The sequence below is a fragment of the Schistocerca gregaria genome, chromosome 4, assembly GCF_023897955.1.
Source record: "Schistocerca gregaria isolate iqSchGreg1 chromosome 4, iqSchGreg1.2, whole genome shotgun sequence".
Classification (NCBI taxonomy): Eukaryota; Metazoa; Arthropoda; class Insecta; order Orthoptera; family Acrididae; genus Schistocerca; species Schistocerca gregaria.
The window spans coordinates 420954063-420981747 of record NC_064923.1 but is presented as its reverse complement, the minus strand read 5'-3'; the positions used below and the strand labels follow the sequence as shown (position 1 = coordinate 420981747).

Genomic DNA, 27685 nt, shown 5'->3' with positions numbered 1-27685 from the left:
CTTTTTCCGCTATCAGATAGACTGTGATATGCTTGTCTTTAGGGAACCAGGGCCTCCACTTCCCTTGAAATTCCCAGTTTTTTACAGAGAGATGGTCTGCCAATTCATTCTCTGTCACACTGGTAGTGTCTGTGCCACTTAAGCACTGTGTCCTATGATGGTGTATTGTTGCCTCATATTTACACAAACTCAGCGTGGATTGTTGTTGCACCATTGTTCCCATTCAAATGCAGAAAATGAATTACTGTGCAATATTTCTTTTTATCAACGGCCTTCACCATTCAGTTTTGTCTCTTCTAGCAGCGTGCTATGGTACTGTGTATGTCAATGTGTGCTAGGATTGCAGACATCTGCCTGCAAACAATCAGAAAATTAATTCAGCATCATTGTCTTCATTTCCCATTTATACAACATCAGGTGGGATTGGGATATTTATGGTGCTTCTCTGCTTTCCTCTATCTTCTCACCATTCTTCTTCTATAACTATTTTGTTTCAGTCCAAATTCTTTCTTCTTAAATTTGTTTTTATTGAGTCAATCCATGTTTCTCTAGGTCTCCCTTTTGCTCTCAAACTTGGATTCTATCATTCATTTTGGTACTCTTCCATGCTCTTTACATGTCCAAACTGTCTTAACCTGTTCCTCTAAATTCTCTCATTCAGCTTTTGTGCTCCAATTTTGCTCCTAACATCTCCATTTCTCACTCTCTCTCTCCTTGCTTTCCCTAACATACATCTCAGGAATTGCATTTCACTGATTTGGTTTCCACTCTCCTCTCTTCTTGTCTTTGTCCAGGTCTCTGATGTGTATGTCAGTATGGGTTTGAAGTAAGTCTTGTACAGCTCTTTCTTACACTTTAGTGGCACCTCTCTTCCCCAAATGAATCCCCTCCCATGCCTCTATTCTTGTGTTTCCCATTATCACACTTCCTCCATATTTAAAGTTATCTACAATTTCAGTATCCTGTCCTTTAATGTAAATTTGTCCCTTGCCTTCACTGTCTCCTCCGGTTACCACCACAATCTTTCTGTTATCCACACTACATTTAATTCCACGTCTCTCGATTTCTGCATTTAAGATGTCTATTTGTTCTTGGGCCTCATTACTGATGGTTCCCCACACCACAATACCTTTGGAAAATAACAATAACTTCATCTCCCTACCTCGATGAACTTCTTTCATCTCTTTAATAATTTCAGCCGTTGCCATTATAGATAATATTGGCAACACCACACTTCTTTGTCTCAACCACACAACATTTTTTTTAAAATCAATCAGTTCTTTCAACTTGAGTCTGGACACAACTGAAGCTTTTGTCATACACTGTTTGAAATAAGTCTACTGTTTGTTTTCTGCCTCCATTTCTCTCCAAGATTTCCCATGTCTTTTCTCTGGTAACACTATTGTAACCCTACACTAAACCACAAAATATAATTGCCAGAGCTTTTCCATATTCCCAAGGCCTTTCCACCAACTGTCTCATACTTAAGATTGGGTCCACAGTTGATCTACTGTGTCAAAAGCTGTACTGCTCCTCTTCTAACTGACCTTCCACTTTTTCCATCATTTTTATCTCCAGTACCCTCTCAACTACTTTTGCTATTTGTGATATGAGTGTGATTCCTTGATATTTGTATACTTTCTTGTCGTTTGTTTGAACACTGGAATTATTATTCCCTTTCCCCACTTTTCAGGCACATGTTTCTGACTCCATATGCATCATAGCAGTTTACATAACCACTGTAGCCCAGTAGGTCCAACAGCTCTTATCATCCCCATACCTCCACAGTCATTCCATCTATCCCAGATGCCTTTCCTGTTTTCATTCTTCTCAGTGCTAGTTTATTCTCTTCTTCCAGGCCTCTCCTTTCAACATCCAGTAGTTTGTCAAAGCATTTTTTCCATCTTTTGTTTATCTCCTCTGGTTGCATTATTAGCTCTTCATTTCCCCCTTTCACCAGCTTTGTTTAAGAGCTTTCCTTCCTCTTACTTTTTGTAATTCCATGCAGCATCCTTTTAACACCTGTAACATGCTTTCCCATCTCACATATGCATTCCTCCCAGGTTTTCCTCTTTTCTTTCACTACACTTTCTTATACTTCTTTTTACTTTCCTGGTATTTCCTTTTTCTTTCTTCCTTTTATCTGCATTCCATTCAGGCTATGCTTTGTCCTTTTCTTTTATTGCTTACTTTGTCTGTTCATTCCGCCATGGTGTCTCCTTATCCTTTGTCCTGCCAGACATTCTGGCATGTGTGCTCTCTGCAGAGCTTGCAAATGCTCTTTGAACTTATTCCATCCCTCTTCCTACTTCGACATTCAGTCTTTGGGATTTTAAGCTTGAGTAACTCTCTGAACTTTTCTTGTACCTCCCTAGCCTTTAGTTACCACATTTTTATTTTCTTCTCCCTTTATGACTTTATTTCTTACATTTTATCTGTCCTCATATTTGCCATCACTACTCAATGGTCTCCATCAAAAGCTTGATGAAGAAGATTAATTAACTTTATTTTTGCTAGGTGATAACTGGAACTTTATGATTCCCCTTATACACAAAACATTTGCCATTACTATCTTACAACCAAATGGCTTAAATTAACTGAAAAGGATCCCACAAATACTGGATTCATTCTGCACAACAAACTACCACAAAGAAGTAAAAGCATATAAAATACAAGTACACTTAGAAGTTAAAGATTACTTAATTTCAGTTCTATACAGTGTGAAGAAATTTGAAAAGACTAGAGACTTTTGTCTTCCCAATAAGAATGCCTTTATCAAACAAAGTAAATATGCAGACATTATGCATACTGAGTAAATGCCCCATTTTTGTACTGGACTGTTGCTGTTGTTCTTTTTCTCTCTCATTGTTTCAAATGTAACCAAGTATGAATGATATAAGATTCAAATGGAATGAAGGAGATGATGAGTTTTGTGAGTAAATTGGAATAACAATGTAATATAGCTAGAGGTGGCTACTACTACTGCAGCTACTTGTAAACTAAACAGTTTTTGGTACCTTTATTGTCTGCTGCTATGAAACCCAAAATATTGTCATGTCTCAGCATAACTGTCTGATAAATTTCTGCTTCCCGAAACCATGACCTTTCCTCCCGAGATGAAAAAATTTTTACTGCAACATTTTCTCCCCGCCATCGACCCCTCCACACTTCCCCAAAGCGTCCTTTACCGATAATTTCAACCAGCTGAATCTGTCTTGCTATACTGCGTTGGACAAGAAGAGGCAGACCTGTGAAAAAAAGGACATAAAATGACAATCAACAAGTAAAAAAGTTATAATGAATTCATCATCTAATGAACATTCACATTTTGTATTTAATATCTTGTTAAATCAGACATAAATAGCCAGCATTTTTGAAAAGTTGCCATACTGTCTGAAAAGTTATTGGACATACACATGATGTGCATACATTGAGTGAACATACACAAAAAATGCACATATAATTTTGAAGAATATATAGTAAAAAAAATAAAATTACTGTATGATGTTTTCGAGTGTTGTGAGGATACAACTAGGTGCAAATTAACAATTCAGCAAGTGTCAAATTGGCAGAATATTTTGCGATATTTAGCAACAATCAAATCATGCAGAGACTCAATAAACGATAATGGAAACATTATGTTTAATTATCTAAGTAAGAAAGCTTGCAGTAGACTTATTCAACTAATAAATGCCATTAAATATTTCCTATGATGAGTTCTCTGAGGAGCACTGCCAAGGAATAAACAGAACCACTCATCAGAAAGAAATTTATGCATTTGTTGGTATTAGACTGCCTAATATGGCATAATAATCATGCAATGTTCATCATTGTCATTGAATCCACAAAAATAATATTAATATTAAACAAGAAATCACATGAGATACATTATATAATGTGAATACAGCTTTTATGCATATACTGAATTTAAAACAACTTGTGTCAGGGTACATACCGGAACCAGAACCACTAGTGGTCATCTCAATCATATCTCTCAACGATACACCTCCCAGAATAGGATGATCGGGAGCTTCAATTGAATCATCTGGATGATACCTAAGTTGATGCAGTCTCCGCTTCTGGTGATTCCAGAAACAGTAGGCCATTACTGATAGAAAACAGAATATTACAATTGGGCCTGCAATTACTATTGCTAGTTCCCACTTTCCCATCACAGGTCCTCGAAGTACGTGTTGGTCTGCTGACAATACAAGAATAATGGAAAGATAAAACACTGAATGCACAGAACAAGTAATTACTTCTCAAAAATAGTAAAAAAAAGAAAAGGAAGAAGAATTGTAACTGATAGTTGTAGAAAACCTTGGTGTATACAGTGGGAAGAGGGGGGGAATTTGGAGCATAAAGTGAATTTACAGGTAGTGAGATGTTGGATAATCCTTTGTATCAGTGATAATATAATTAATCTGCAACTAACTGTTGTAAGCATTTACTCCACGTCTTATACCTTCATAATGGTGCACCTGTTTTTCATCATTACATCCTCTTTTTTTCTCTCTAATCAAATGCAGCAAAAATTAAAAGTGTTCTTGCTGCATTTGCAGAATGCAATCCTGTCTCAGTTGTGAATGTATCTAGGCTTTCAGACCTTTCTTCTTCTGCCATGAAAGTAATGGAAATGGTTTACTCTCTGCAATATAATCCACCAACAACTCATTCAACTTCCAATTAAATTAAGAATTAACATTGCAGAGAGAGGTAGCTCAAAACACTGTCTACACACAGTAGACTATATATGATACTCTCTTCAAAGTAATTCACTGTGAATAATTTTGTAACAGCAGAGTGTAGGAAGCCATGGCAACTCTATTTTTACTTATATCTTTTATCAAGGCACAAATGGCACTTCAGCATTTGTATCTGAACAAACAAGGAGAGACCAAGACGTTGAGATCACAGATTTACTTCAAACTTTGTACACCTTTAGTAGATCACAAAAACAATATAAGTGGAGTGCACTACTCTGACAATTCCAAGAAAATCGCAAGAGAAGTTTTACGCATCTATCATGTAGTCGATGTATCTGTGCAAAGCTGCTAGACATAAGAAGTCTTTGTGGTCAGATGGTTAGCATTTATGCTTTGCAAGAGTGGCATGGATGAATCAACAGTTTGAGTCCCACAAACACTTAATTTTTGATCTATATTTCTTCGTCACTTGTCACATTATGTAATTTATGTGACATCTGAAAGGTAATATAATGAAAAGAAAGCCACATGCATTTTCATGACACTCTAGTGAATTTCATATGTTATTTGACTATTTACTATTTGTAATTAAATTTTCACAGATGAGGGACAGGCTTGGAAACCCTAATTCATACCTCAATAAATAATTATGTGAGTGACATTATTCACAATCAGTAATATAGTAATTCACAATATGCCAGACCACAAAAGTAAGGTACAACTATTCATTAGACGTACTCTCGATGTCACACGTTTCTCATACAGACATGGAACTCATAAATTGAAACTTCATGCAAATGCACATGGTTTTTTTCTCCATTATATTACCTCTCAAATGACATATAAATTAAATAATGAACAGTGTTACAAAACTAATAACTAAGTTTGAGTACAAGTCGAACTGTCACCTCATATTCATTCATCTCACAAAGTTCGAATACTAATCACTTGACCACCATGAGCTCTATTGTCCAGCACCTTAGCACACATACATAAACCACATAATAGGCACGTAAAACTTCTTTTGCAATTTTCTCACCTTACTACTTGCACATTATGTTGTTTTCGTGGCCAACTGCCCGCCTGCTTAGCTATGCAGTCTAAGGCACTGCTTTCTGGGCGGGAAGACGTGCCGGTCCCCGGCAAGAAACCGCCCGGCAGATTAGTGTCGAGGTCCAGTGAGCTGGCAAGTCTGTGGATGGTTTTTAAGATGGTTTTCCATCTGCCTCAGGGAATTTGGGCTGGTTCCACTTATTCTGCCTCAGTTACACTATGTCGGCGACTGCTGATCAAACACCTTCTCCACGTATGCGTACACCATAATTACTCTACCACGCAAACATTGCACACTCTCAGATATTGTGGCAGGTCAAAGTTAATTGTCCCTAGGTTTATTTGGACATAAAGCTACTTTATTATATTACTTGATCTTCAGGCACCACTCTCATTCACTTCAAACATTAATACAAAGTCACATATAGAACAAATTAACTCTCAGTTATTGTAGTAGATCCAAGCCCATTGTCCACGGGATTTTTTTTATTATACTACTTGGTTTTCTTGCACCATTGTCATTGCTATTCACTTTAAACATTCATAGCAAGCGGTTTTTTTTTTTACCACTACTAATTTAATCAATCGCTTTTTCAGTAATGTGTCAGCTCTTGTACTTGTCTTACCAGGCTACTGCCACCCAATAAGAAGTTTCTAATGAGCTTGTAATATACACGTACAAAATATGTGATTTTACTTCCATAATGTTACTGTTTTGTTTACTAACAAATGAGGTCAAAGATGTAGGTCTGATAACCAATTTAGTAAAAATTTTTTAAGCTTTCTGGAAACCAGAAATGAATAAATTTTACTGCCTATGAAAGTTCCTTCGTACAAGAACCTTACTAATGACTACACTGAATGTCTAATAAAATTATGAGGGTATTGCAAGCATAGCATATGTAATGAAACTTTCACACCACACTACAAACACTTCTTTCTTTAGAGTAGTGGTTCCAAACCTTACTTATACAATTAGCCTGTGTGCAGTCACATGTGTGTGGAAGATGATGTTCATACATTACTTTCACAAGCTGTAACCTCCACCACATTGTCATGTGTTAATGCTAGAACAGTACAGTTTCGATAATTTGAGGTAAACTGGACCAGGACCACCTCAAACTATCGAAAACCACACTTTCAAAATTTATTTGGGAAAAGAAATAAAACAATGGTTTTTCTTTTTTCTTTTTTTTTTCAATACCCAACTTCTTTATCATTTTTCAGTTGAGAGAATCTTCAGAGCATTTTGTTGAAGGAAACTGTTCCAATTTAAGTCAGTTACTTGGCCAGTCACCATGAGTAATTTTGTCAACATCGCATTCAAGAGCAATTTTTTTTATTATTATTATTTCTTATTTGTTAGTTTATTTCAGTGCTTCTATCTTTACATTCAAAGACACAAATTTGCTTTTTTTTTGTTGCAGCAGTCATTTTTGGGCATACAAGCAAAATAGTCAACAAAGAAAGCAAAGTACAACACTGTACCTTACCAACAATAAAAAACCTGTTACAACAAAAGGTGTGCTTATGTAACCAATTAAAGATTGGGAGAAGTGTATGTGTGGTCTCACTGAACAGGTGTTGTGCCACCAGCGGCAGGGGGAAATGGATCAAGGTTTGACATGCCATAAACTAGTTTTTATTATTATAATTATTATTATGAGGCTCGGATTTATGAGACACTCGTAATTCTGAGAACTGAAATATTGAGACTGTGTTGTACTTGAAAAAATGTTTTTATTGGTAACAAATGTACTAGTCAGCAATACAGGCTTACTAAATATTGATGGTAGTAATGATCTTTTAAAAATAATTTACTTTCGTCACTTGTTTTTATCCTCAGAAAATTACCCCTTAAGGGGTAATTACCCTACATTGCGAACTGCTGCTCTAGAGCACTGATCTTGTATTGTTTGCAAGTTGTTTGTTTCTAGTGAAAGTATAGCAGTTCCTACAGGTAGAGAAATAACAATTTGTAAAGGACTTCAAAGGACAAATAAAGGTAATTAGTGTAATGGTCTTGATTTTGCAATATGTATTTGTGTTACTAAGCTCTGTCATCTTTGGATCTATACCTACTGGTGACTACAAGATATATCTATTTTTCAAACAATTGAAAATCCAGGATCGAATGTAACAATATTATGAAAAGGAAAGTTGCTACTCACCATATAGCGTAGACAGAGATGCTGAGTCTCAGATAGGCACAACAACAATACACTCACAATTAAAGATTTCGGCCATTAAGGCCTTAATCAACAATAGAGCACGCACACACACACACACACACACACACACACACACACACACACACACACACACACACACACACACACAACTGAGAACCACCAAGTTTCAGTTGTCTGAGACTGCAATCATGTGTGTGAGCAGTGTTTGCTTGAGTGTGTGGGTGTGTGTTTGTGTGTCTGTCGACTATTGTTGATGAAGGCCTTAATGGCCGAAAGCTTTAATTGTAAGAGTCTTTTTGTTGTGTCTATGTAGGACTCAGCAGCTCTGCTATATGGTAAGTTGCAACTTTCCTTTTCATAATATTGTTATGTATCTATTTTTGTTGTACTAACATTCATCACTGTCAGGAATTTTTTAATCATTCATGATATTATTTATATTTCTGATCATACCTACAGAGCTACTGTTACCAGATTACAATTCCAAAATATTTTACACAGAGCATCACTCACTTTATCATCCATCTCAGTCTGTTGTGTTTTAAATATATTCTGAGAAAATAAATTTTGACTCTACTTTTCCAGTACTATGTAGGATGCAAAAGAAGCAAATTTTTACCAAGTGTTAAAACAAGCTGCCAATATGTGTAACTCATAGCATTCCTTTTGCCCATTTTGAAGTTATTGTTTTCCAGCAGACAAGGTCCCTGAAATTGGGGTTCCTGATGATGTAGAGAAGTGTGAAGGAGAGGGTTTTTGTCAATTGCTAGTTAGCATCACAAAGAAAATCTGCTCTCACAACCCTGTGCCCAATTCCAAAGCCAAACTAAATGACCTTGTTAGCAAATAACACAAATAATACACAGAATTAAAATTTGTTAAAGCTACTACAGCTTTTAAGTTTAGCTCAGAAACTAGGATGTCTAAATAGCCTGCCTGGATAAAAAGTACTGGTTACTGTCACTCCCCTATCCATGTAATACTCGTAATACTCCAAAATTACTCTATTTGCATCCTAGAAGAGAATGAGCAAAACTCTTTCAGCAGACAGTTACGTGTGGAATATTTTTGGTTTCAGTAAAGACCCATCTTGTGGCTAACTTCGCCGGCCAGGGTGGCTGAGCGGTTCTAGGCGCTACAGTCTGGAACTGTGCGACTGCTACAGTCGCAGGTTCAAATCCTGCCTCGGGCATGGATGTGTGTGATGTCCTTAGGTTAGTTAGGTTTAAGTAGTTCTAAGTGCTAGGGGAGTGATGACCTCAGAAGTTAAGTCCCATAGTGCTCAGAGCCATTTTGTAGCAAACTTCCAGAATTTACCAAATTTCACAAGATAGTTATCATGTTCCATAATATCATGATCATGCTTTCCTAATCCACTGTTTCTTACACATTAGAACATCTCCATAACATAGTCTGTCCTATATACTTCTCCTAGCCTAATATTATCGCACACTCCAGCATCAATAATTGGTAAAACTGAACAAATAAGGGAGGATAAACGATAACACCACACGCATTGACAGAGAGCTAATCAAATTTTGGTCAGCATTTGAAACTGCAGGTTGTCTGACAACATTCAACATACTGTTATCGAATGTATCCTGTATGATAATGTATTTCATCACTTGGAACACCTTTACTGCCTTTCCATTGATACGGGAACTGACTCTCATATTTAACCTACCATTCCTCCTTTCCATCCTATTTCTCTCCATGCCTAGATGTCCTATTCTTTTCTATTCACAACTTCTCAATTCTGACCATCAGTGTCTCCTTGTTCCACAGCCTGTAGTGTATTTCTCTATTTCTACTGGCATGCTGTTACTTCATTAAAGTTCCAACTGTCATCTTGAAATTATAAATTTTCTTTTGTCAGTTACTAAAAGTTAAGTTTGAATCTCAGTTACTACAGTCCATTGTTACTTTCAACTTTCTTCTTGTCACAGCATCTCTTCTGGCCTGTGGTTCAGACTGAGTTTCACTTCCCTCTGGCAGTGGCATTATGTTTACAAATCTAAAAATTTTAATTCAAAGATATTATATATCTGCACATAAACTGTAGTACTTATTTCATGTGGTAGAGTCCCACTGCTTTCCAAGAAGTGACACCATAATACAGATAATGGATTGGAATAAACACACAGATATAATTTAACATGACATTTCTTTCTTTCTTTCTTTCTCTCTTTCTTTCTTTCTTCTTCTTCTTTTGTCATAAAACTAAATATCTCTTCTTTGTGATAAAACTGAATATACCGTGTGTACTCTATTCTATTTGTTGGAGCTTTTTCAAAAATACACTTGACTGTTTTGTTTTCTTTTTTACACATCACTTATCAAGCAAAGAGAAAGCTAACCATGCTGCTGAGACTTAAATGTGCAAGATTTAACAATTAGCAGTAAAATTTAATCATAATATACATAATATTAAGTGACGGCTATGATACTATTCATAATTAAGCATGAATAATTAATTAATGAGTGCTTGATATCTGTCGAATTTGTACTAAATCAATCTATCGGTGAAAGAAACAAAAGTCGATGACAGGTTACAAGGTTAGTGGAATGAACTTTCATCCTCCATGTTAATGACACATGATAGTTTAATCTCATACTGTGTTACTGTTTATGTATTGTCAGTTTCTTATCTTTCTGGAACTTGAACTTCCACAGAGATAAACAGAACAACATTATTTCCATTATATTAAGATTTTAGTTCTTGTTCACATCTATGTCTTTCTGGAACCTAAACTTCCAAAAAGAGTAAAAGAATAACATTATTTCAACTTTAGTATGATGTTAGTTTTTGTTTGTGGCTGTATTACCTACCCAGTAACAAGGCGACTTTTTTAATGTCTTATTTCGTTCATTATCCTTAAAGATAAATTTGTTTCTGAAATTGGAATATTATTTCTGCAAGAGTACCGTTACAAGCTAAAACTAGAATATGAATCTCTGAAAGATTTAATGTTGGCCTAACAAAGGGGTTGGAAGTTGGGGGTTAGTATATCCCAAAATTATGAGGGTATTCCACCAAAATCTTAAAAGTGCTACAGTATTTTTAACTGTAACAATGAGTAAAAAACACGTCATTTTTTGATGAAGTCTCCCTGATGTTGAATGCACCGCTTTGGAGGTGCATATATGTCATCATGAGCCTGCCTCCCATTGATTCACTGAGTGCACTGAACAGATGAAAGTCACTACGAGCGAAGTCTGGTGAATAAGGAGGATGTATCAGACATCCAAATTTAATCTCCTGAATATGAGGGAATCAGATGTTCATGGGAGCGAAGCTCTAATTGGGAAGTTAGTGAGAGCAGTATTCACACAAGGAATCAAAGATGAGAGGATTAAAGTAGCTTTGAGAGTGAGAGAAGAGGATTTAATGTTAGCGCAAGTGGTGGATTTAGCGTTAACAGAAGAAGTTTCAATTGCCTCTTGTCTAGAAAGACTCAGTGAATCTGGTTGTTTGAGAGACTATTGTTTCAGATGTAAGAAAGGTGGTAATCATGCAAGGAACTATGCCATAGAAAGTCGTGTCAGAAAAACAGATACCATGCAGCCAAATCATCCATCACTGCTTATAGAAGACAGGTGAAACATCATGCAGATCATGGAAAGTATGTGGTTGATTGTGTGCCACCGATGCAACCTACAAGTACTTGCAAGGCCGTGTGATAAGGTGAGACCCATAAAACATGTTCGCAGAGAAGCAGGATACATAACCTGACAGTGGAATGCTAAGGATGGGTCAGCAAATACTAAGATTCAGAAGATGGGAAAACAAAGGGACGGCATGAGTATGCAGTCAGCCAATGTTACGAAGTTATACTCAGTAGACTGCAATGGAAAGAATGATTTCATAAACAAAAGCTGCACACGAGGTGGTATGGAAATCACAAGTTTTATAGTAGGTAGCGCCACCCCAGTTAGCATCATAAAGGAGTCAACAATGGATAGTATGATGGGCACTGACACCAAAGACAGAATAAAACTAAGAGAAATCACTAAAGAAGTAATAGAAACATGCTGAGCTGTGTTGTTAATATTGAGAACAGACGTCGATGTGTGTGTGTGTGGAGCACAAGTTCTGTATAGTAGGTGAGGAGTTAAGATGTTCCAAGTGAAGGAACTTTAGGCAGACACTTTTGCAAGAAGCAAAAAATAATCATACTTTATGCAACGGAGAAGTTACAGATCAAGGGTCAACCACTGCAGTTACTGACAGAATAGGAGCAAAACTGTCGAATCTTGTGGACTGGAAGAGGCCTGTGAAGAGAGGAAAATTGTCCTATGGGTTAGATGTTAGGCAGCCAAGAGGAATGAGTAGCAAGAACTAAGGCATCAGTAGGGATACACATAGAACCAGAGAGAGGAGAGAAATCTCCAGAGGGAGGAACGGGAAGACATCAGAAGAAAAGGGTGCTGCAACTACAGGAAACATAAGACAAAGTTGAGCAGCAGATGGAAAAGATAGAGAGCCCAAGTGATGTTATATGATTAGGTCCATGGGAGGAAAAGATTTTAAGGATTAAGGTGCAGCCTACAGATCTGACTGAAGGAGTATTGGAAAAGCAGCAGTTGCATACGGCTGCCTGTAGCATTAATGACAATGTAGAGAGGCACATCCATCATGGGTATTCTGAATACTACAGAAGAAGAGGTTATACTGAAGTGTCCTGAGGTTAAGACAGACACAGTACCTGCCACAGAAGAAGACGAGGTGAGCCAGATATGTATGAGGTTCATTCAAACAAAACCTGGTCAGTGCATCTATCTTTGCCTTACACGTAAGGTGGCACCACGTAACTGCAGACATGGTGGCGCCATACATTGGTAGAGAGACTAACATGTGTGCACCATTTGATGTTTCATAGTGCCAGTGTTGTTCCACGCTGAAGAGAAGGTGGTCACACAAGTTATCATCCAAGCCCTCGCTGGTGGAATAGCGAAACTCAGTCGCCCTCTGCGTTGCTGTTTGCCATGACCGTCGACACACTCTGTCGTTTCGATTTAAGCAAATCGTGGAGATGATGGGATTCCATGCACTGTCCAGCTGATAGCCGCTGTCATGGTTTCACAGATTTTCCGCCATTCGTATTTCTACGGATTCTTTAATAATGGAGTCCCAGAAAGACGTTGCTGTGGACAAAATCATTGTTTTCTCATACTCCATTGAATGTTCAGTAGAAATACAATGTTCAGCAATAGCAGACTTGCTTGGCTGCAACAGGCAGGTGTAACGTTGATGTTCAGCGCAGTGTTCTTTCACGGTGTGTGCTTACATAGGTCAAACCACACGCACAACTGACTGACTGTGAATTGCAGGTAAAAATGTGATGCAGTCATGTACCATTTAAAAGCGAACAGCCCCAACATAGTATAAGGAGGCCACCAGTTGGTGAGCATGTCAGGTTTCAAAAGCTCCTGCCAGCAGACAAGCCTCGTGTATCCCTCAGTCGACAGCAGAAAAGTATGCGAGTGAAAGAATCTATTAAATTAAGCTTGTACACTAAGGACTTGCGTTCTTGCCTGTACGTCCCTCTGGAATGTGGCTAGTCAGTCTATCCTGGCTTACTTGTACCTAAAACTGATTGTCACTTACTGTGTGACGTGTAACAGAACCTGACGGTTCAATTTGAGCAATAAGAAACTGGTTCCTTTTCATGATTTGAGTCAAAGTGATAGGCCAAGCACGCTATTTGTTGTAGTAATTTGAGTACCTGTAAGCCTCATTTACGTTCTACACACACTGAAATTAGCACCCAGTGTCTGTGATCTTCGACATGTTCATATAAACTCAGCAAGAAGCAATAAAATCAGGCCAAGGTACCGATTCAGAAGCTCTTTTCTTCTTTTAACCTCCCTAGACTAATACCGAGTCTTTCTGTATTGTCTCCAACCATGTTGTTGTTGTTGTTGTTGTTGTCGTCATCGTCTTCAGTCCGAAAACTGGTTTGATGCAGCTTTCCATGTTACTCTAACGTGTGCACACCTCTTCATCTCCAACTAACTAGTGCAACCTACATCCTTATTGTATTCATCTCTTCGCCTCCCACTATGATTTTTATCCTCCACGCTTCCCTCCAATTCTAAGTTGGTGATCCCTTGATGCCTCAGAACATGTCCTACCAACTGACCCCTTGTGCCACAAATTCCTGTTCTCCCCAATTCTATTCAGTACCTAATCATAAGTTACGTGATCTGCCCACCTAATTTTCAGCATTCTTATGAAGCACAACATTTTGAAAGCTTCTATTCTCTTCCTGTCTAAAATAGTTATCGTCCATGTTTCACTTCCATACATGTCTACACTCCATACAAATACTTTCAGAAAAGACTTCCAGACACTTAAATCTATATACTTGTTGTTAACAAACTTCTCTTCTTCAGAAAGCTTTCCCTGTCATAGCCAGTCTACATTTTATATCCTTCCTACTTTAACCGTCATCAGTTCTTTTTACTCCCCAAATAGTAAAACTCACCATCTACTTTAAGTGTCTCATTTCCTAATCTAATTCTCTCAGTATCACCTGATTTAATTCGACTACATTCCATTCTCCTCATTTTGCTTTTGTTCATGTTCATCTTATATCCTCCTTTCAAGACACTGTCCATTCCATTCAACTGGTCTTGCAAGTCCTTTGCTGTCTCTGAAAGAATTACAATGTCATCAGCAAACCTCAAAGTTATTATTTCTTCTCCCTGGACTTTAATTCCAACTACAAATTTTTCTTTTGTTTCCTTTACTGCTTGCTCAATATACAGACTGAATAACATTGGGGATAGGCTACAACCCCATCTCACTCCCTTCTCAATTACTGCTTGCCTTTCATGCCAATCCACTCTTATAACTGCCATCTGATTTCTACACAAATTTTAAATAGCCCTTCACTCCCTGCATTTTACCCTTGTCACCTTTAGGATTTGGAAGAGAGTACTCCATGCAACACTGTCAAAAATTTTCTCTAAGTCTACAAATGCTATAAATGTAGGTTTGCCTTTCCTTAATCTATCTTCTAAGAGAAATCATAGAGTCAGTATTGTCTCACGTGTTCCTACTTTTCACTGGAATCCAAACTGCTCTTCCCCGACGTCGACTCCTATCAGTTTTTCCATTCTTCTGTAAAGATTTTGTGTTAGTATTTTGCAACTGTGACGTATTAAACTTATAGTTTGGTAATTTTCACACCTTTCCACACCAGCTTTCTTTGGAATTGGAATCATTATAATCTTTTTGAAGTCTGGGGGTATTTTGGCTGTCTCATACATCTTACTCACCAGATGAAAGACTTTTGGCATGGCTGGCTCTCCAAAGGCTATCAGTAGTTCTAATGGAATGTTATCTACTCCCAGGACCCTGTTTCAACCAACATCTTTCAGTGCTCTGTCAAATTCTTCAGGCAGTATCATACCTTCCATCTCATCTTCAACTATATCCTCTTCTGATCTTTACATTTATCCTCTAGCCATTCCTGCTTCGTGGTTTTGCACTTCCCGTCAATCTCATTTTTTTGGATATTTGTGTTCCCTTTCATCTGCTTCTTTTTCTGCATTTTTATAGTCTCTCCTTTCATCAGTTAAATTCAGTATCTCTTCTGTTACCCAAGGGTTTCTACTAGCCCTCCTCTTTTTATCTAATTGATCCTCTGCTGCCTTCAAAATTTCATGTCTCAAAGCAAACCATTCTTCTTCTACTGTATTTCTTTCCCATGTTCTTGTCAATCATCCCCTTATACTACCTCTGAAACTCTCTACAACCTCTGGTTCTTTCAGTTTATCCAGGTCCCATCTCCTTAAATTCCTGCCTTTTTTACAGTTTCTTCAGTTTTAATCTAAAGTTTGTAACCAATAAATTGTGGTCAGAGTCCACATCTGCCCCTGAAAATGCCTTCCAACTAAAAACCTGGTTCCAAAATCTTTGTCTTGCCATTATATAATAATCTGAAACCTTCTGGTGTCTCCAGGCTTCTTCCACATATACAACCTTCTTCCATGAGTTTTAAGCCAAGTATTAGCTATGATTAAATTAGGCTCTGTGCAAAATTCTGCCAGGCAGCTGCCGCATTCATTCCTTTCCCCTAATCCACATTCACCTATTATTTTTTCTTCTCTCCATTTTCCTACTATTGAATTCCAGTCCCCCATGACTATTAAATTTTCATCTCCCTTAACTATGTGAATAACTTCTTTTATCTCATCTTGCATTTCTTCAATCTCTTCATCATCCACAGAGCTATCTGGCATATAAACTTGTACTACCGTGATGTGTGTGGGCTTGGCTACAATAATGCATTCATCCGCATCTGATTTTTTTTTTTAATTCATTATTGAACGCACTCCTGCATTACCCTCTTGGATTTTGTATTTATAACCCTGTCTTCACCTGATCAGAGGTCCTATTCCTCCTGTGACCAAACTTTCTCCTGCCACTGAACTTCATTAACTCCCATCATATCTAACTTCAAGCTATCCATTTCCTTTTCTAAATTTTCTAACCTACCTGCCCAATTAATGCATCTGACATTCCACACTCCAATAGGTAGAACACCAGTTTTTTTTTTCTCCTGATAACAACATCCTCTTGAGTAGTCCCCACATCATCATTTAATTATACAGTAGAGCTCCATGCCCTCATAAAAAATTATAGCTGTAGTTTCCCCTTGCTATCAGCTGTTCACAGTAATAGCACAGCAAGGACGTTTTGGTTGATGTTACAAGGACAGATCAGTCATTCACTCAGATTGTTGCCCCTGAAACTACTGAAAAGGCTGGTACCCCTCTTCAGGAACCACAGATTTGTCAGGGCTTTCAACAGATACCCCTCCTTGTGGTTGCAACTACCTGTATCACTGAGGTACACAAGCCTGCCCACTAATGGCAAGGTCCATGGATCATGGGAGCAAGGAGGAGGGGGGGGGGGGTCTTCAACCATAGAGACCTGATAAACCTCAGCTAGAGCTAGACACTGTCACTGGCTTATTCGCTTCCACAAAGCCACTAATGTGCCAAGGAATCGTCAGACCTGAAAGATCCCACATCGTTTCCTTTTCGACTGACCGGTTCGATGAAATATGTTGTGATCCTCGTTGGGTTATGACAAATAATTCAGTACAAATTGGTAATACACAAGGAGAAATTTAGGTGCAATATACTGCTTTTGTTCAAACAATCTAAATAAAATGCAAACTGACAACAAATGCAAAGTTTTCACCAATACAATATACATTGGCAGAAGGTTCAGTAATCTTGATTTTATATTACATTTGGAAATCAAAATCAAAGAGAAATATAGCATACACCTCCCAATGTGTGTTGTGTCTGCCATTGTCCGAAAATGGAGCAGCATGCAATAATCATGGTTTGGTTCAAACTTTGAAAAATTACATCAAAACACCTGAAATCACAAAGTGAACATAAGACTGCAGATGACTGTACATGAATAGTATAACCAATTTTGTTTGCTAGGGACAGTGATCAAAAGAATGGATGTCTTTCCAAGATTAACATAGACTGCCTTGGTGAAGATAAGTTGTGCATTAGGAAAACTGTTGTTGATGCTATTATTTGAAACTTCTTGGCAAACTAAGATTGTGAGAAACCTTAGCACCACATTTACTCATTTAAAAACACAAAAACTACTGATGAATGGTTGTGCAAATTTTAACAAAATGGCACAGACTACTCTAGCTGCTAATAAACCTTTCGGGATGTGTGGTCATGGTCCAAGAAACTCTTCTGTTCCTGATGTTTCATCCAGGACTGTGCTGGGTATCCTCAGAGCTGCACAGGAGTGCCTCTGAGGATGCCCAGTGCAGTCCTGGATGAAACATCAGGAACAGAAGAGTTTCTTGGAACATGACCTCACATCCCGAAAGGTTTATCAGCAGCTATGTCATCCGATGATAAAAGCATTCATTCTATGACCAAATTATTCTGTTTGGTAACATTCATCACTGTTAGCTAAACATGGTGTACCAAATATGAACCATCTATAAAACAACATACCCAAGAATTGGAACAGCTCAAATGATGAAAATTATGCACATCATGTTTTCAACTGCCACTTCATTGTAAACAGAAAATTTACATTTGACGTACAAACTCTTACCTCAACCAATTTAGACACTTCTTTTGCAGAAACTTAAAAGAGTCTTCAGGGGGTGTCATAAGGGTAAACCATTGATATTCAAAAGATAGGGACCTAACATCTGATAGGCATCACTAAGTAAGACTACTCAAATGAAGCAAAGCTTATATACTTACACGAAATGGAAGGGGAGGGAGGAAGGGACAAGAATTATGTAGACCTCTGAGTGAAAGATGTATTTATACATCCCTATGTCCATTTGTATTCACCTACTATACAAACTTTCCGGACAGACTGTATACTTGTCTCACTATCATGTTCAGTCACCAACATATAAATAATTTTTTGAGAGGAGGGGGAATGTTCATGGTGAAATTATTATTGAGAATTAAGAGCTCATATAAATCCACATCCATTTCTCAGTGGGTTGTAGTGTTATGACATGCAGAATGTTATGTATAACTGAAACCACACAAAAATGATCATGAGCACTTAAACCACTTTCTGGGGGATATTATTGTAGCAAAAATACAAATACTTATCAACATTTTCATTATGCAAATAATCCTCCATGTACTTCAATGCATCACTTTGCTCTCTTTGCTACATTACATACAACATTACTGACAATGTCTCCATATAATTTTAAACAGATAGCAGTGTTCATAAAGCAAGTACCTAATTTGTGTCTTATGTTTGTTAATTTCTTGTGAAGTTCCCATTTCAACATCTCCACAGACAAAAATATAATGTCGGTAGGTCCAGAAATCTTGGTGGTCTCTGAACACAGTCCATGTGCCTGATTCCTCACACAGGGAGAATTTGGTTTACATAACAGAACTGAATTTTATTTGATTCTGTGATATTACATTGTGCACAATAAACATACATGTAACATGGGACATATCAAAAACAGAACACATCCATTATCATTTATTTCCAAAAGAGCAATAATTTTTATTGCACTTTCCAACAAGACTGATTCAGCAGATAGTCTCCACGTTTCTTTGGAAGGATAGTCTTCTCATGTCTCCTATCCTACAGGTTTTTACACAGACTTCTCAGTTTTTAGTAGCTTGATACCTAAATACTAAGGTCCTTTTGCCAGCACTGTCAGTTGGTAGGGTATGTTTTTTATATCGCTCTTCCTTCCTGTATAGTGGGTGTGTACACTAGCATTAGTAATCCACACAAAACTACCTTTTGTGACTTATATTATTGTTTTATGTGTGTACGAAGATGTGGAAGTTAAGATGCCTAGATTTTTGAAGTAGTTTCCGCATGTTTCAGAATGTTATACAGACTGTAATTAAGTTATTACAGTTTGGAGTAAATATGTTTTATTACTTGCATGAAGGAGAAGGCACTTTAAACACAAAACATAGAACAGATTCCATTAACAATGGTCACAACATAAATTAGTATGCAAAGGGATAAACAATAATGTATCAGTCAGAAGTGGCAAAGATATAAAAACATCATATATACTACTGTCCATCTGCACACAGACATCACAAGATAATCAGTGCAACAAGCCGCAGCACGTAACACTCCTACCCTTATTTTCCGATTATAAAGAGACAGGTGATAATGATCTACAATTAGTTTCAAACTTTTGTTTGGTAATTGCTTTTGTAAACATTTCTGCCAAAAGATCTTGACATAGGCTACAAGAATAGAATCATCATTTATCTTTTCACAAATGTAATGAAACTTTATGCCTATGAGTTTAGTCCTTTTGTATTGCTCATTATTTTGCAATAATTGGAAAGCACTCTGATTGTCCACAAAGAGTTGAGCTGACTGTTCCATGCTGATACCAAGCTCCTGGAAGAATGTGCGAAGCCACACTATTTAAGCAGCTGTGTTGGATGTTGCAATGTATTCAGCTTCTATTGCAGATTTTGCATCACATTTTTGCCTATGAGATTTCTAGGTAACAGGTCCACTAATTAATATGCCGATGTAACTTCTTCTTGAATAGTGAATATTAATTTCTCCAGTGAAATCAGAATCTGGGTAAACATGTGGCTTAAGATGGTCCCACTGTATTTATACCTTTGTCTCTTGCATCTTGAAGATATTTAATGTTGTCTTTAACAGTAGTCCAATGTTCAGATCCAAGGTTCTTGAGAACCTGATTTACTTGACAGAAAGAAAACATTACACCAGGCATCAGGTCTTGTCACTGTAGCAGGAAACATCAACCCTCCTTCAGGCTTGTAAAATGGAACATTTTCCGTAGATTTCTTGTTTTCAGTATCTGGGCACTGTCCCAAGTGTAGCTGTAAACTGTAACCAGCTTGTGTGCATGGGAATTACTGCAGTTCATGCTGAATTTTTCTAAGAGGCGACTAATATAGTCCTCAACTGATGAAAAATTCATTAGTATTACATTTTTTGCCTGATTTCCAATCCTATAAAATAAATGGGATCATCAACCATAATTTCAAAATGAATAATGAATTTTTCAAGTATTTTATTTATAACTGTGATTGATTTACTCAGAATTAGCCCATCATCAACAAAAATAGCCAAAAATACTTCATGACTACCAACTTGAGCATGAAACACATGACTGTCTGAATAAAGCTCCTTGAAACCAAAAAACTTTATAAACTGAACAAATCTTTGATTTCATCATCAAAGAGACTGCTTCAGCTATGAAGGCTTTTCTTTAACTTGCCAACTAATGTTGCATATCGATAATGAAATCTTCAGGCTGTTCTATGAAAATATCTTATTGCAAATCACTGCTGAGAAAGTTAGCATTCACATCAAATTGCTCCATGTTCGTATCCACACTGCAGCCAAATCTAGAAGAATAGAAATTGATTTATACCTAAACTAACAGCAGGTGGAAAAAGCTTCTCCAAAATCAAGACTAGGTCTCTCGGAATATCCGTTTGTACATGCTCTAGCTTTATACCTCAGTTATGCTACCATCTGGTTGACATTTAATTTTGTAACCTTATTTATGACCGACAAGTTGACAATATGGAGTTAGATCTATTAAGTCCCAGCTATTATTCGTTTCCAATGATAAAGTTTCATCTTCCAGTGCGTCATATTACTTCTCAGACTCTATGGATGCCATCACCTGATTGAAAGTTTGTGGTTCATTAATGATTGCTGCACAAGCCCCATAATTTTTGAAATGAACTGGAGGGTTCATTGCACTTTCTAAGATTCATTTCTGACTGAGAAGCCTTCTCAGTATCACCGTGATCTTTTGTAACTACAACTCAATTTTCCAAACACTGTTGAATTTTATCTTCTTCTGGTTGTGTTGGGAAGTTGTATTCATAAATTAACATTTCTGCTCCTAAATTCTTTGTGATACCTTGAGGTATTTTCATTGAAAACCACATCTTATGAAACAGTTATTTTCTTTGTTATTGCATCATACACCCTAAAACTGTTACTTAACCAAACATTAGCATCTTCAACATGCTTTGACATGGGGTCAAAACTGTTTGGGACTGTACAAGAAATATTTGGCTCCAAACCTCCTCATTGTGCTTTAAAGATGTTTCCTTCCCAAACCATTCCTCATCAGGTATCTTTTGACAAACATACATACAAAGACAACGGTTTAATGTATAGACTGACATGTTGACCACTTCTACCCAAAGTTTGTGTAGAGGACCTGAACCAAACAGCAAAAAAATGGCTCTGAGCACTATGGGACTCAACTGCTGTGATCATCAGTCCCCTAGAACTTAGAACTCCTTAAACCTAACTAACCTAAGGACATCACACACATCCATGCCCGAGGCAGGATTCGAACCTGCAACCGTAGCAGTCGCACAGTTCCGGACTGCGCGCCTAGAACCGCCGCGGTCGGCATGAACTTGAACAAACTGACATGATTCACAAAGGAAGTTACTTAAAGTGCTTAATTTTAAATCTGGAATCAAACCACAGTCAGCCATTATCTTCAAATTCTCGAAATTTACCTGTCCAAACCACTTGTGCCATAACAGAGCTAAGCCAGAAAATGCACAATGTTCCTGTTCAACACTTTCCATAGAAAACAACATTCTGTAGCACAGATTTTCAACTTTTATGCCAATTACCACTGGCCTCTCACTATGTACCTCATTTTGTTGTCGTTGAATAAGTGTTTTAAACCTTTGCCAGCTGTTGCTCCCACTGAAAAAAAGATTTTTCTCCAAACCAGATACATAAAGCAGAGCACTTTGATAAATCTGGTCAAAAAAGCAAGAAAAACTATTTCTATGAAAATAATCTATTTTTGAAAATATAATGTAATTGAATAGATAAAAAATCTACTCACCAAGTGGCAGCAGGAGAACACACATACAAAAGATATTACAGTTTGTAAGATTTTGGAGCTAGAGGGTTTTGGCAGAAGAGTTGAAGAGGAAGGAAAAAGGGTGAAGAGAAAGGACTAATGAGGTTTAGGAAAAGGGGTAGAGTTGGGAAAAGTCACCCAGAATCACAGATTAGGGGGCCACTTATCAGACAGGATGAGAAGGAAATACTGATCGTTGGGAACAAGATTTGAAAAACCTAAGAAGTTAAAGGTGGAAGGTAGGGTAATATGCAAGACAGTGATTCCTGTTATAGCATCATGCACGAGTTAACAAGAGCGAAAACCTAAGTTCATTGCATGTGACAGAGTGAGAGGGGGACAGTGAAAAATAGATGGGGCAGAAAATAAAAGATGTAGAAAATTAAAAGGCATTGAACAAAGGAAAGTTACTTTAAAATAATGCTGAGACCAAAGAAATTAGAGTAAATTAAGGCCAAGTGGGTGTCAAGAACCAAGGACATGTTGTAGCAACAGTTCCCACCAACACAGTTCTGCAAAACAGATGTTAGTTGGTGGCTGATGTAGGGGAGAGGATCAAGCAGAAAGTCATCAGCCCCATTGGATTAGGGAAGTGTGGGGAAGAAAGTCAGATATGCCCTTTCAAAGGCACCATTCCAGCATTTGCCTGAAGCAATTTAGGGAACTCATGGAACACCTAAATCAGGATGGCGGGATGTGGGTTTGAATCGTCATTCTCCTGAATGTGAGTCCAGTGTGCTAATGAAACAGGTGTCTGGAGGAAGAGTCTAAATGGCACGTATGGTAAAACAGGCACTGAGGTCATGACTGTCCTGTTGTAAAGCATGCTCTGCAGCAGGATATTGTGTGTTGCCAGTATACACCCTCTGCTATGCCTATTTATCCTTACTGATAACTTGGTGGTAGTCATACCGATGTAAAAGGTGTTTACACAACAGCTGGTACATGATGTGTTGTTCCGCAGGTGGCTCTCCCTTTGATAGTACATGTTTTGCCTGCTATAGGGCTGGTATAGGTGGTTGTAGGAGGATGCATAGAGCAAGTCTTACAGCAGGGACAGTTGCAGAGGTAGGAGCCACAGGGTAGGGAGATGGTTGCAGAAGGAGCATAGGGTCTATGAAAGATATTGCAGAGATTGGGAGGATGACAAAAAGCTATTCTAGGTGTGATGGACACAATAAACCTCATTTCTTCAGGGCATGATTTTAGTAAGCCATAGACTTGTCAAAATAGCTGATTAATACAAAGAAGACCAGGATAATACTGAGTAACAAATGGTGTACTCCTATGTTGGTTTTTGGAGGGACCACCAGCACCAGGATTGGATGTGATGGCCCGGAAACACTGCTTTTGAATTAGGCTGGTGGGGTAATTATGTCCAGTGAAGGCTGAGGTTAGAATAATAGTGTATTGCTGTAAAGAGTCTGCATCTAAATAAATATGGTCACTTTGAATGTCGAGGCCTTTTACGTCGACATGACTACCATTAACTTATCACTTAGGATGAATGGGCATATGCAGAGGATGTATACTGGCAACACACAATATCCTGTTGCAGAGAATTCTGTACAACATGACAAATCATGAACTCGGTGTCTGTTTCACAACACTTGCCATCTGAATTCTTCCACCAGACATCTGTTTTCAGAACTCCATAGGTGGGAACTGTCACTTCAATATGTCCTTGGTTCTCAACACCCACCTGGCCTTAATTTAATTGATTTCTTTGGTCTCAGCATTTCTTCACAGTAACTATTTCTTTCTCCACTCTCTTTTAGTTTTCTGCAGCTTTCAGTTTCTGACTTGTCTATTTCCTGTCATCTCCCTCCCACCTCTATCACATACAACGGACTTAGTTTTTTGCTCTTATTAACTATGCATGATGTTTTAGCAGTAACCTCTGTCTTGTATATTACCCCATCTTCCACCTCTCAGCTACCAGGTTTTCAAATCTTGTCCTGTGCCACATCCAACAATCAGTCTTTCCTTCTCATCCCATTCCACTATGTCTCCCCTGACCAAGGTTCTGGGTGACTTTTCCGAACTCTACCCCTTTTCCTAAACCTCCCCAGTCTCTTTCCTTCCCCCTCTTTCTTCCCCTTCAACCCTTCTACCAAAAGAAGGAGTCTCTGGCTCCAAAAGCCTGAAAACTGTAATACCTTTCATATGTCTGTTCTACAGTTGCTGCTTGGCGAGTAGATGTTTTAACTACCCAACACATTATATTTTGAAGAAAAAATGTTTGTTCCATAAGCAACTCACTTTACTACTTGACTTAGTCTCCTTTGAGGGACATACACTTGGATCAGTGACTCTTCAGCTTTTTCACCCCATTTAAAAAGTAGGTTCCGTCAAACTCGGCAAAATACTCATTGACTGCAGCTGTCATTTCCCCATTTGATGGAAATTTCTACCTAGCAATCCAAAGTTTCAAGTTAGGTAACAGGTAGAAGCAACTTGGGACTAAGTCAGATGAATAGAGTGGATGAAGAGCCAACTCAAAGTCCAAATCGTGCACCTTTTTGATTGTTATTGCTGATGTGTGGGATGGTGCACTATTCTGGTGAAAGATCACATTTTTATGTGCCAACCTTGGTCTTTTTTCAGCCAACGCAAGTTTCCAACGATCCAACAATGAAGCATAATAGGGTCCAGTTATAGTTCTGAATTTTTCCAAGTAATCTATGAGGACTATTCCTTGGAAATCCCAAAAAACAGTGACCACACCTGACAAAATGTCCTTTGACTTCTTCAGAACATTTTCACCAGACTTCACCCATTGTTTTGACTGCCATTTTGACTCTCATGAATAAAGATGGATCCAGATTTCATCAACAATCACAAATTGGCACAAAAAGTTTTGTTGGTTGCTATTAAACATCATCAGACACTGTTACGAACTAGTGCACCAGGCACACTTTTGGTAGCCCAAGCAATTGTGGCACCCTCCTCACACACAACTTCTCTTCTGTTTCTTTATTTGGTCAATCCTTTCCCATTCTTTCAATGTTATCTATACCCAGGCTGTGTTTATCTTGCTTTTTAGTTCATTATGGTGGTGTTAAAAGCTCTTGCTTTTATCTATCTCATAATTTTTCTGTAGAACTTCCGTAATGTTTTACAGTTTACAACTTAACCCATCCATCTCAGACCCTGCAGCTTCCTGTGTTGTTCAAATTTCACTGGTAACCCACTATATTACATCCTGCAGCTTCTCTTGTCTTTATGCTTCGGGAAATGCTACATTACAACGAAACAATGGAAATTCCTGGTTGGAGTATCAATAATATAAGGAAAAGAAAAGATTTCTGCTGACCATTAAGATGATACTTTGAGTTGGAGACTGGCTTAGTGAAAAGACTGTTATGATTTAGTTTCTATCCACATTCACACAAGCAAGCACACCCCATGCACGAATGACTGGCATCTCTAGCAGCTCAGACTGGATATTTAATTTTGTAATAAAAGCTATACACTTTTCATTTTTATTCTGTACCTGTTGGGTTTCATTCCACATTTCCCCATTTAATATTGTTCCAAAGATGTTAATATTTTGCTCACCGATAATCCTGATTTCTCTGGTTGTTCATTTTGATTAAGATACTATGTCATTACTTCTGCAATGGCAGATCAGCTGTCCAAGAAGAGCAAATGTTTCTATCTGGACTACATGAAACCAACTGTCACATCTACTAACAGTAGCAATAATGCTGTCAATAACTGTCTAGCTTTGAAAAGTGGTACAGATAATGTTGCATGAATGCTATACTGACTTAACAATTCTTCAAAATCTTGTCTTATTTTCGAGCCTTTTCCTATGTCAATATTGAAATCTCCACATACAACAATGTTTCTATTCATATATTAAAAACAAAGATTCCAAGACTTACCAAGCGGGAAAGCGCCGGTAGACAGGCACAATAAAATAACACACAAACACACACACAAAATTTCTAGCTTTCGCAGTCAACGGTTGCTTCTTCAGGAAAGAGGGAAGGAGAGAGAAAGACGAAAGGATGTAGGTTTTAAGAGAGAGGGTAAGGAGTCATTCCAATCCCGGGAGCGGAAAGACTTACCTTAAGGGGAAAAAAGGATAGGTATATACTCGCACACACTCACACACACACACACACACACACACACACACACACACACACACACACATCCATCCATACATATACAGACACAAGCAGACATATTTAAAGGCAAAGAGTTTGGGCAGAGATGTCAGTTGAGGCCTCGACTGACATCTCTGCCCAAACTCTTTGCCTTTAAATATGTCTGCTTGTGTCTGTATATGTATGGATGGGTGTGTGTGTGTGTGTGTGTGTGTGTGTGTGTGTGTGTGTGTGTGTGTGTGCGCGCGAGTATATACCTATCCTTTTTTCCCCCTAAGGTAAGTCTTTCCGCTCGCGGGATTGGAATGACTCCTTACCCTCTCCCTTAAAACCTACATCCTTTCGTCTTTCCCTCTTTCCTGAAAAAGCAACCGTTGGTTGCAAAAGCTAGAAATTTTGTGTGTGTTTGTGTGTTATTTTATTGTGCCTGTCTACCGGCGCTTTCCCGCTTGGTAAGTCTTGGGATCTTTGTTTTTAATATATTTTTCCCATGTGGAAGTTCTTTCTATTTTATTTACAATGTTTCTATTCATATTCATGTGTAGTAAGATAGCAGTTTTTCCAGAAAGATTTTGCCACCTGGTGACCCGTACACACAAAATACTCTTGTCATTGGTCACTACACCAGCAGTTTTAAAGTCTTTTTCTTTAACTATGGGTCATCTCACACCTTTATGGTACAAATCTTTAAGAGCTTTCCTGTTCTGATATGTATAAAGATACCAGCTTCTTTATATTTAGATCTACAGGAATAACTGGATAATATATAGTAGTTTTGCTGTAGTGACATGAACAGCAGGTGCTAACAGCTACATGCACAGCATATACAGGCTGTTTCAAAATCATTATATAGGTTTTAAGGCTTTCTAGAATTTACTACATTCAACTTACAATTATAAATAATACATCAAATGAAAGAGCAATTCAAACAGTTTTCATTGTATATCGTTTGCAGTCGGTACCAGCTCTATAGCCACATACTGTGGTTCACATGGCAACTTTGCAGACGAAATCTTTATGCATGACGACGAAGATTTTCTGCATCATGTTGTCTTCAGTGAGGAATCATCAATTCAGATAATTGGAAATGTGGTTGCCATATACCACCCTCTTTTTTGGTGAAGCAATTGTAAGAGGCATTTCTTATCTTGATGCAATAGAACTATAGCTCTTTCCTCAATCAAAGAAGCTGAACCACAGAACTT

The 27685-nt window shown here is 37.9% G+C and overlaps 1 protein-coding gene across 2 annotated transcripts in view; it reads right to left on the bottom strand.

Moving 5' to 3' along the window:
• The window catches only part of LOC126268105 (TGF-beta receptor type-1), a 197861-nt gene that overhangs the window by 79785 nt on the left and 90391 nt on the right, over nucleotides 1-27685 (bottom strand). The window contains exons 4-5 of one of the 2 annotated variants that reach the window (XM_049973616.1): nucleotides 3956-4201; nucleotides 3018-3248 (exon numbers count right to left, since the gene is read on the bottom strand). In XM_049973616.1, the coding sequence (XP_049829573.1) occupies nucleotides 3018-3248; nucleotides 3956-4201 (477 nt within the window). The remainder of the gene's footprint in view (nucleotides 1-3017; nucleotides 3249-3955; nucleotides 4202-27685) is intronic. The other variant, XM_049973617.1, reaches the window with a different exon arrangement.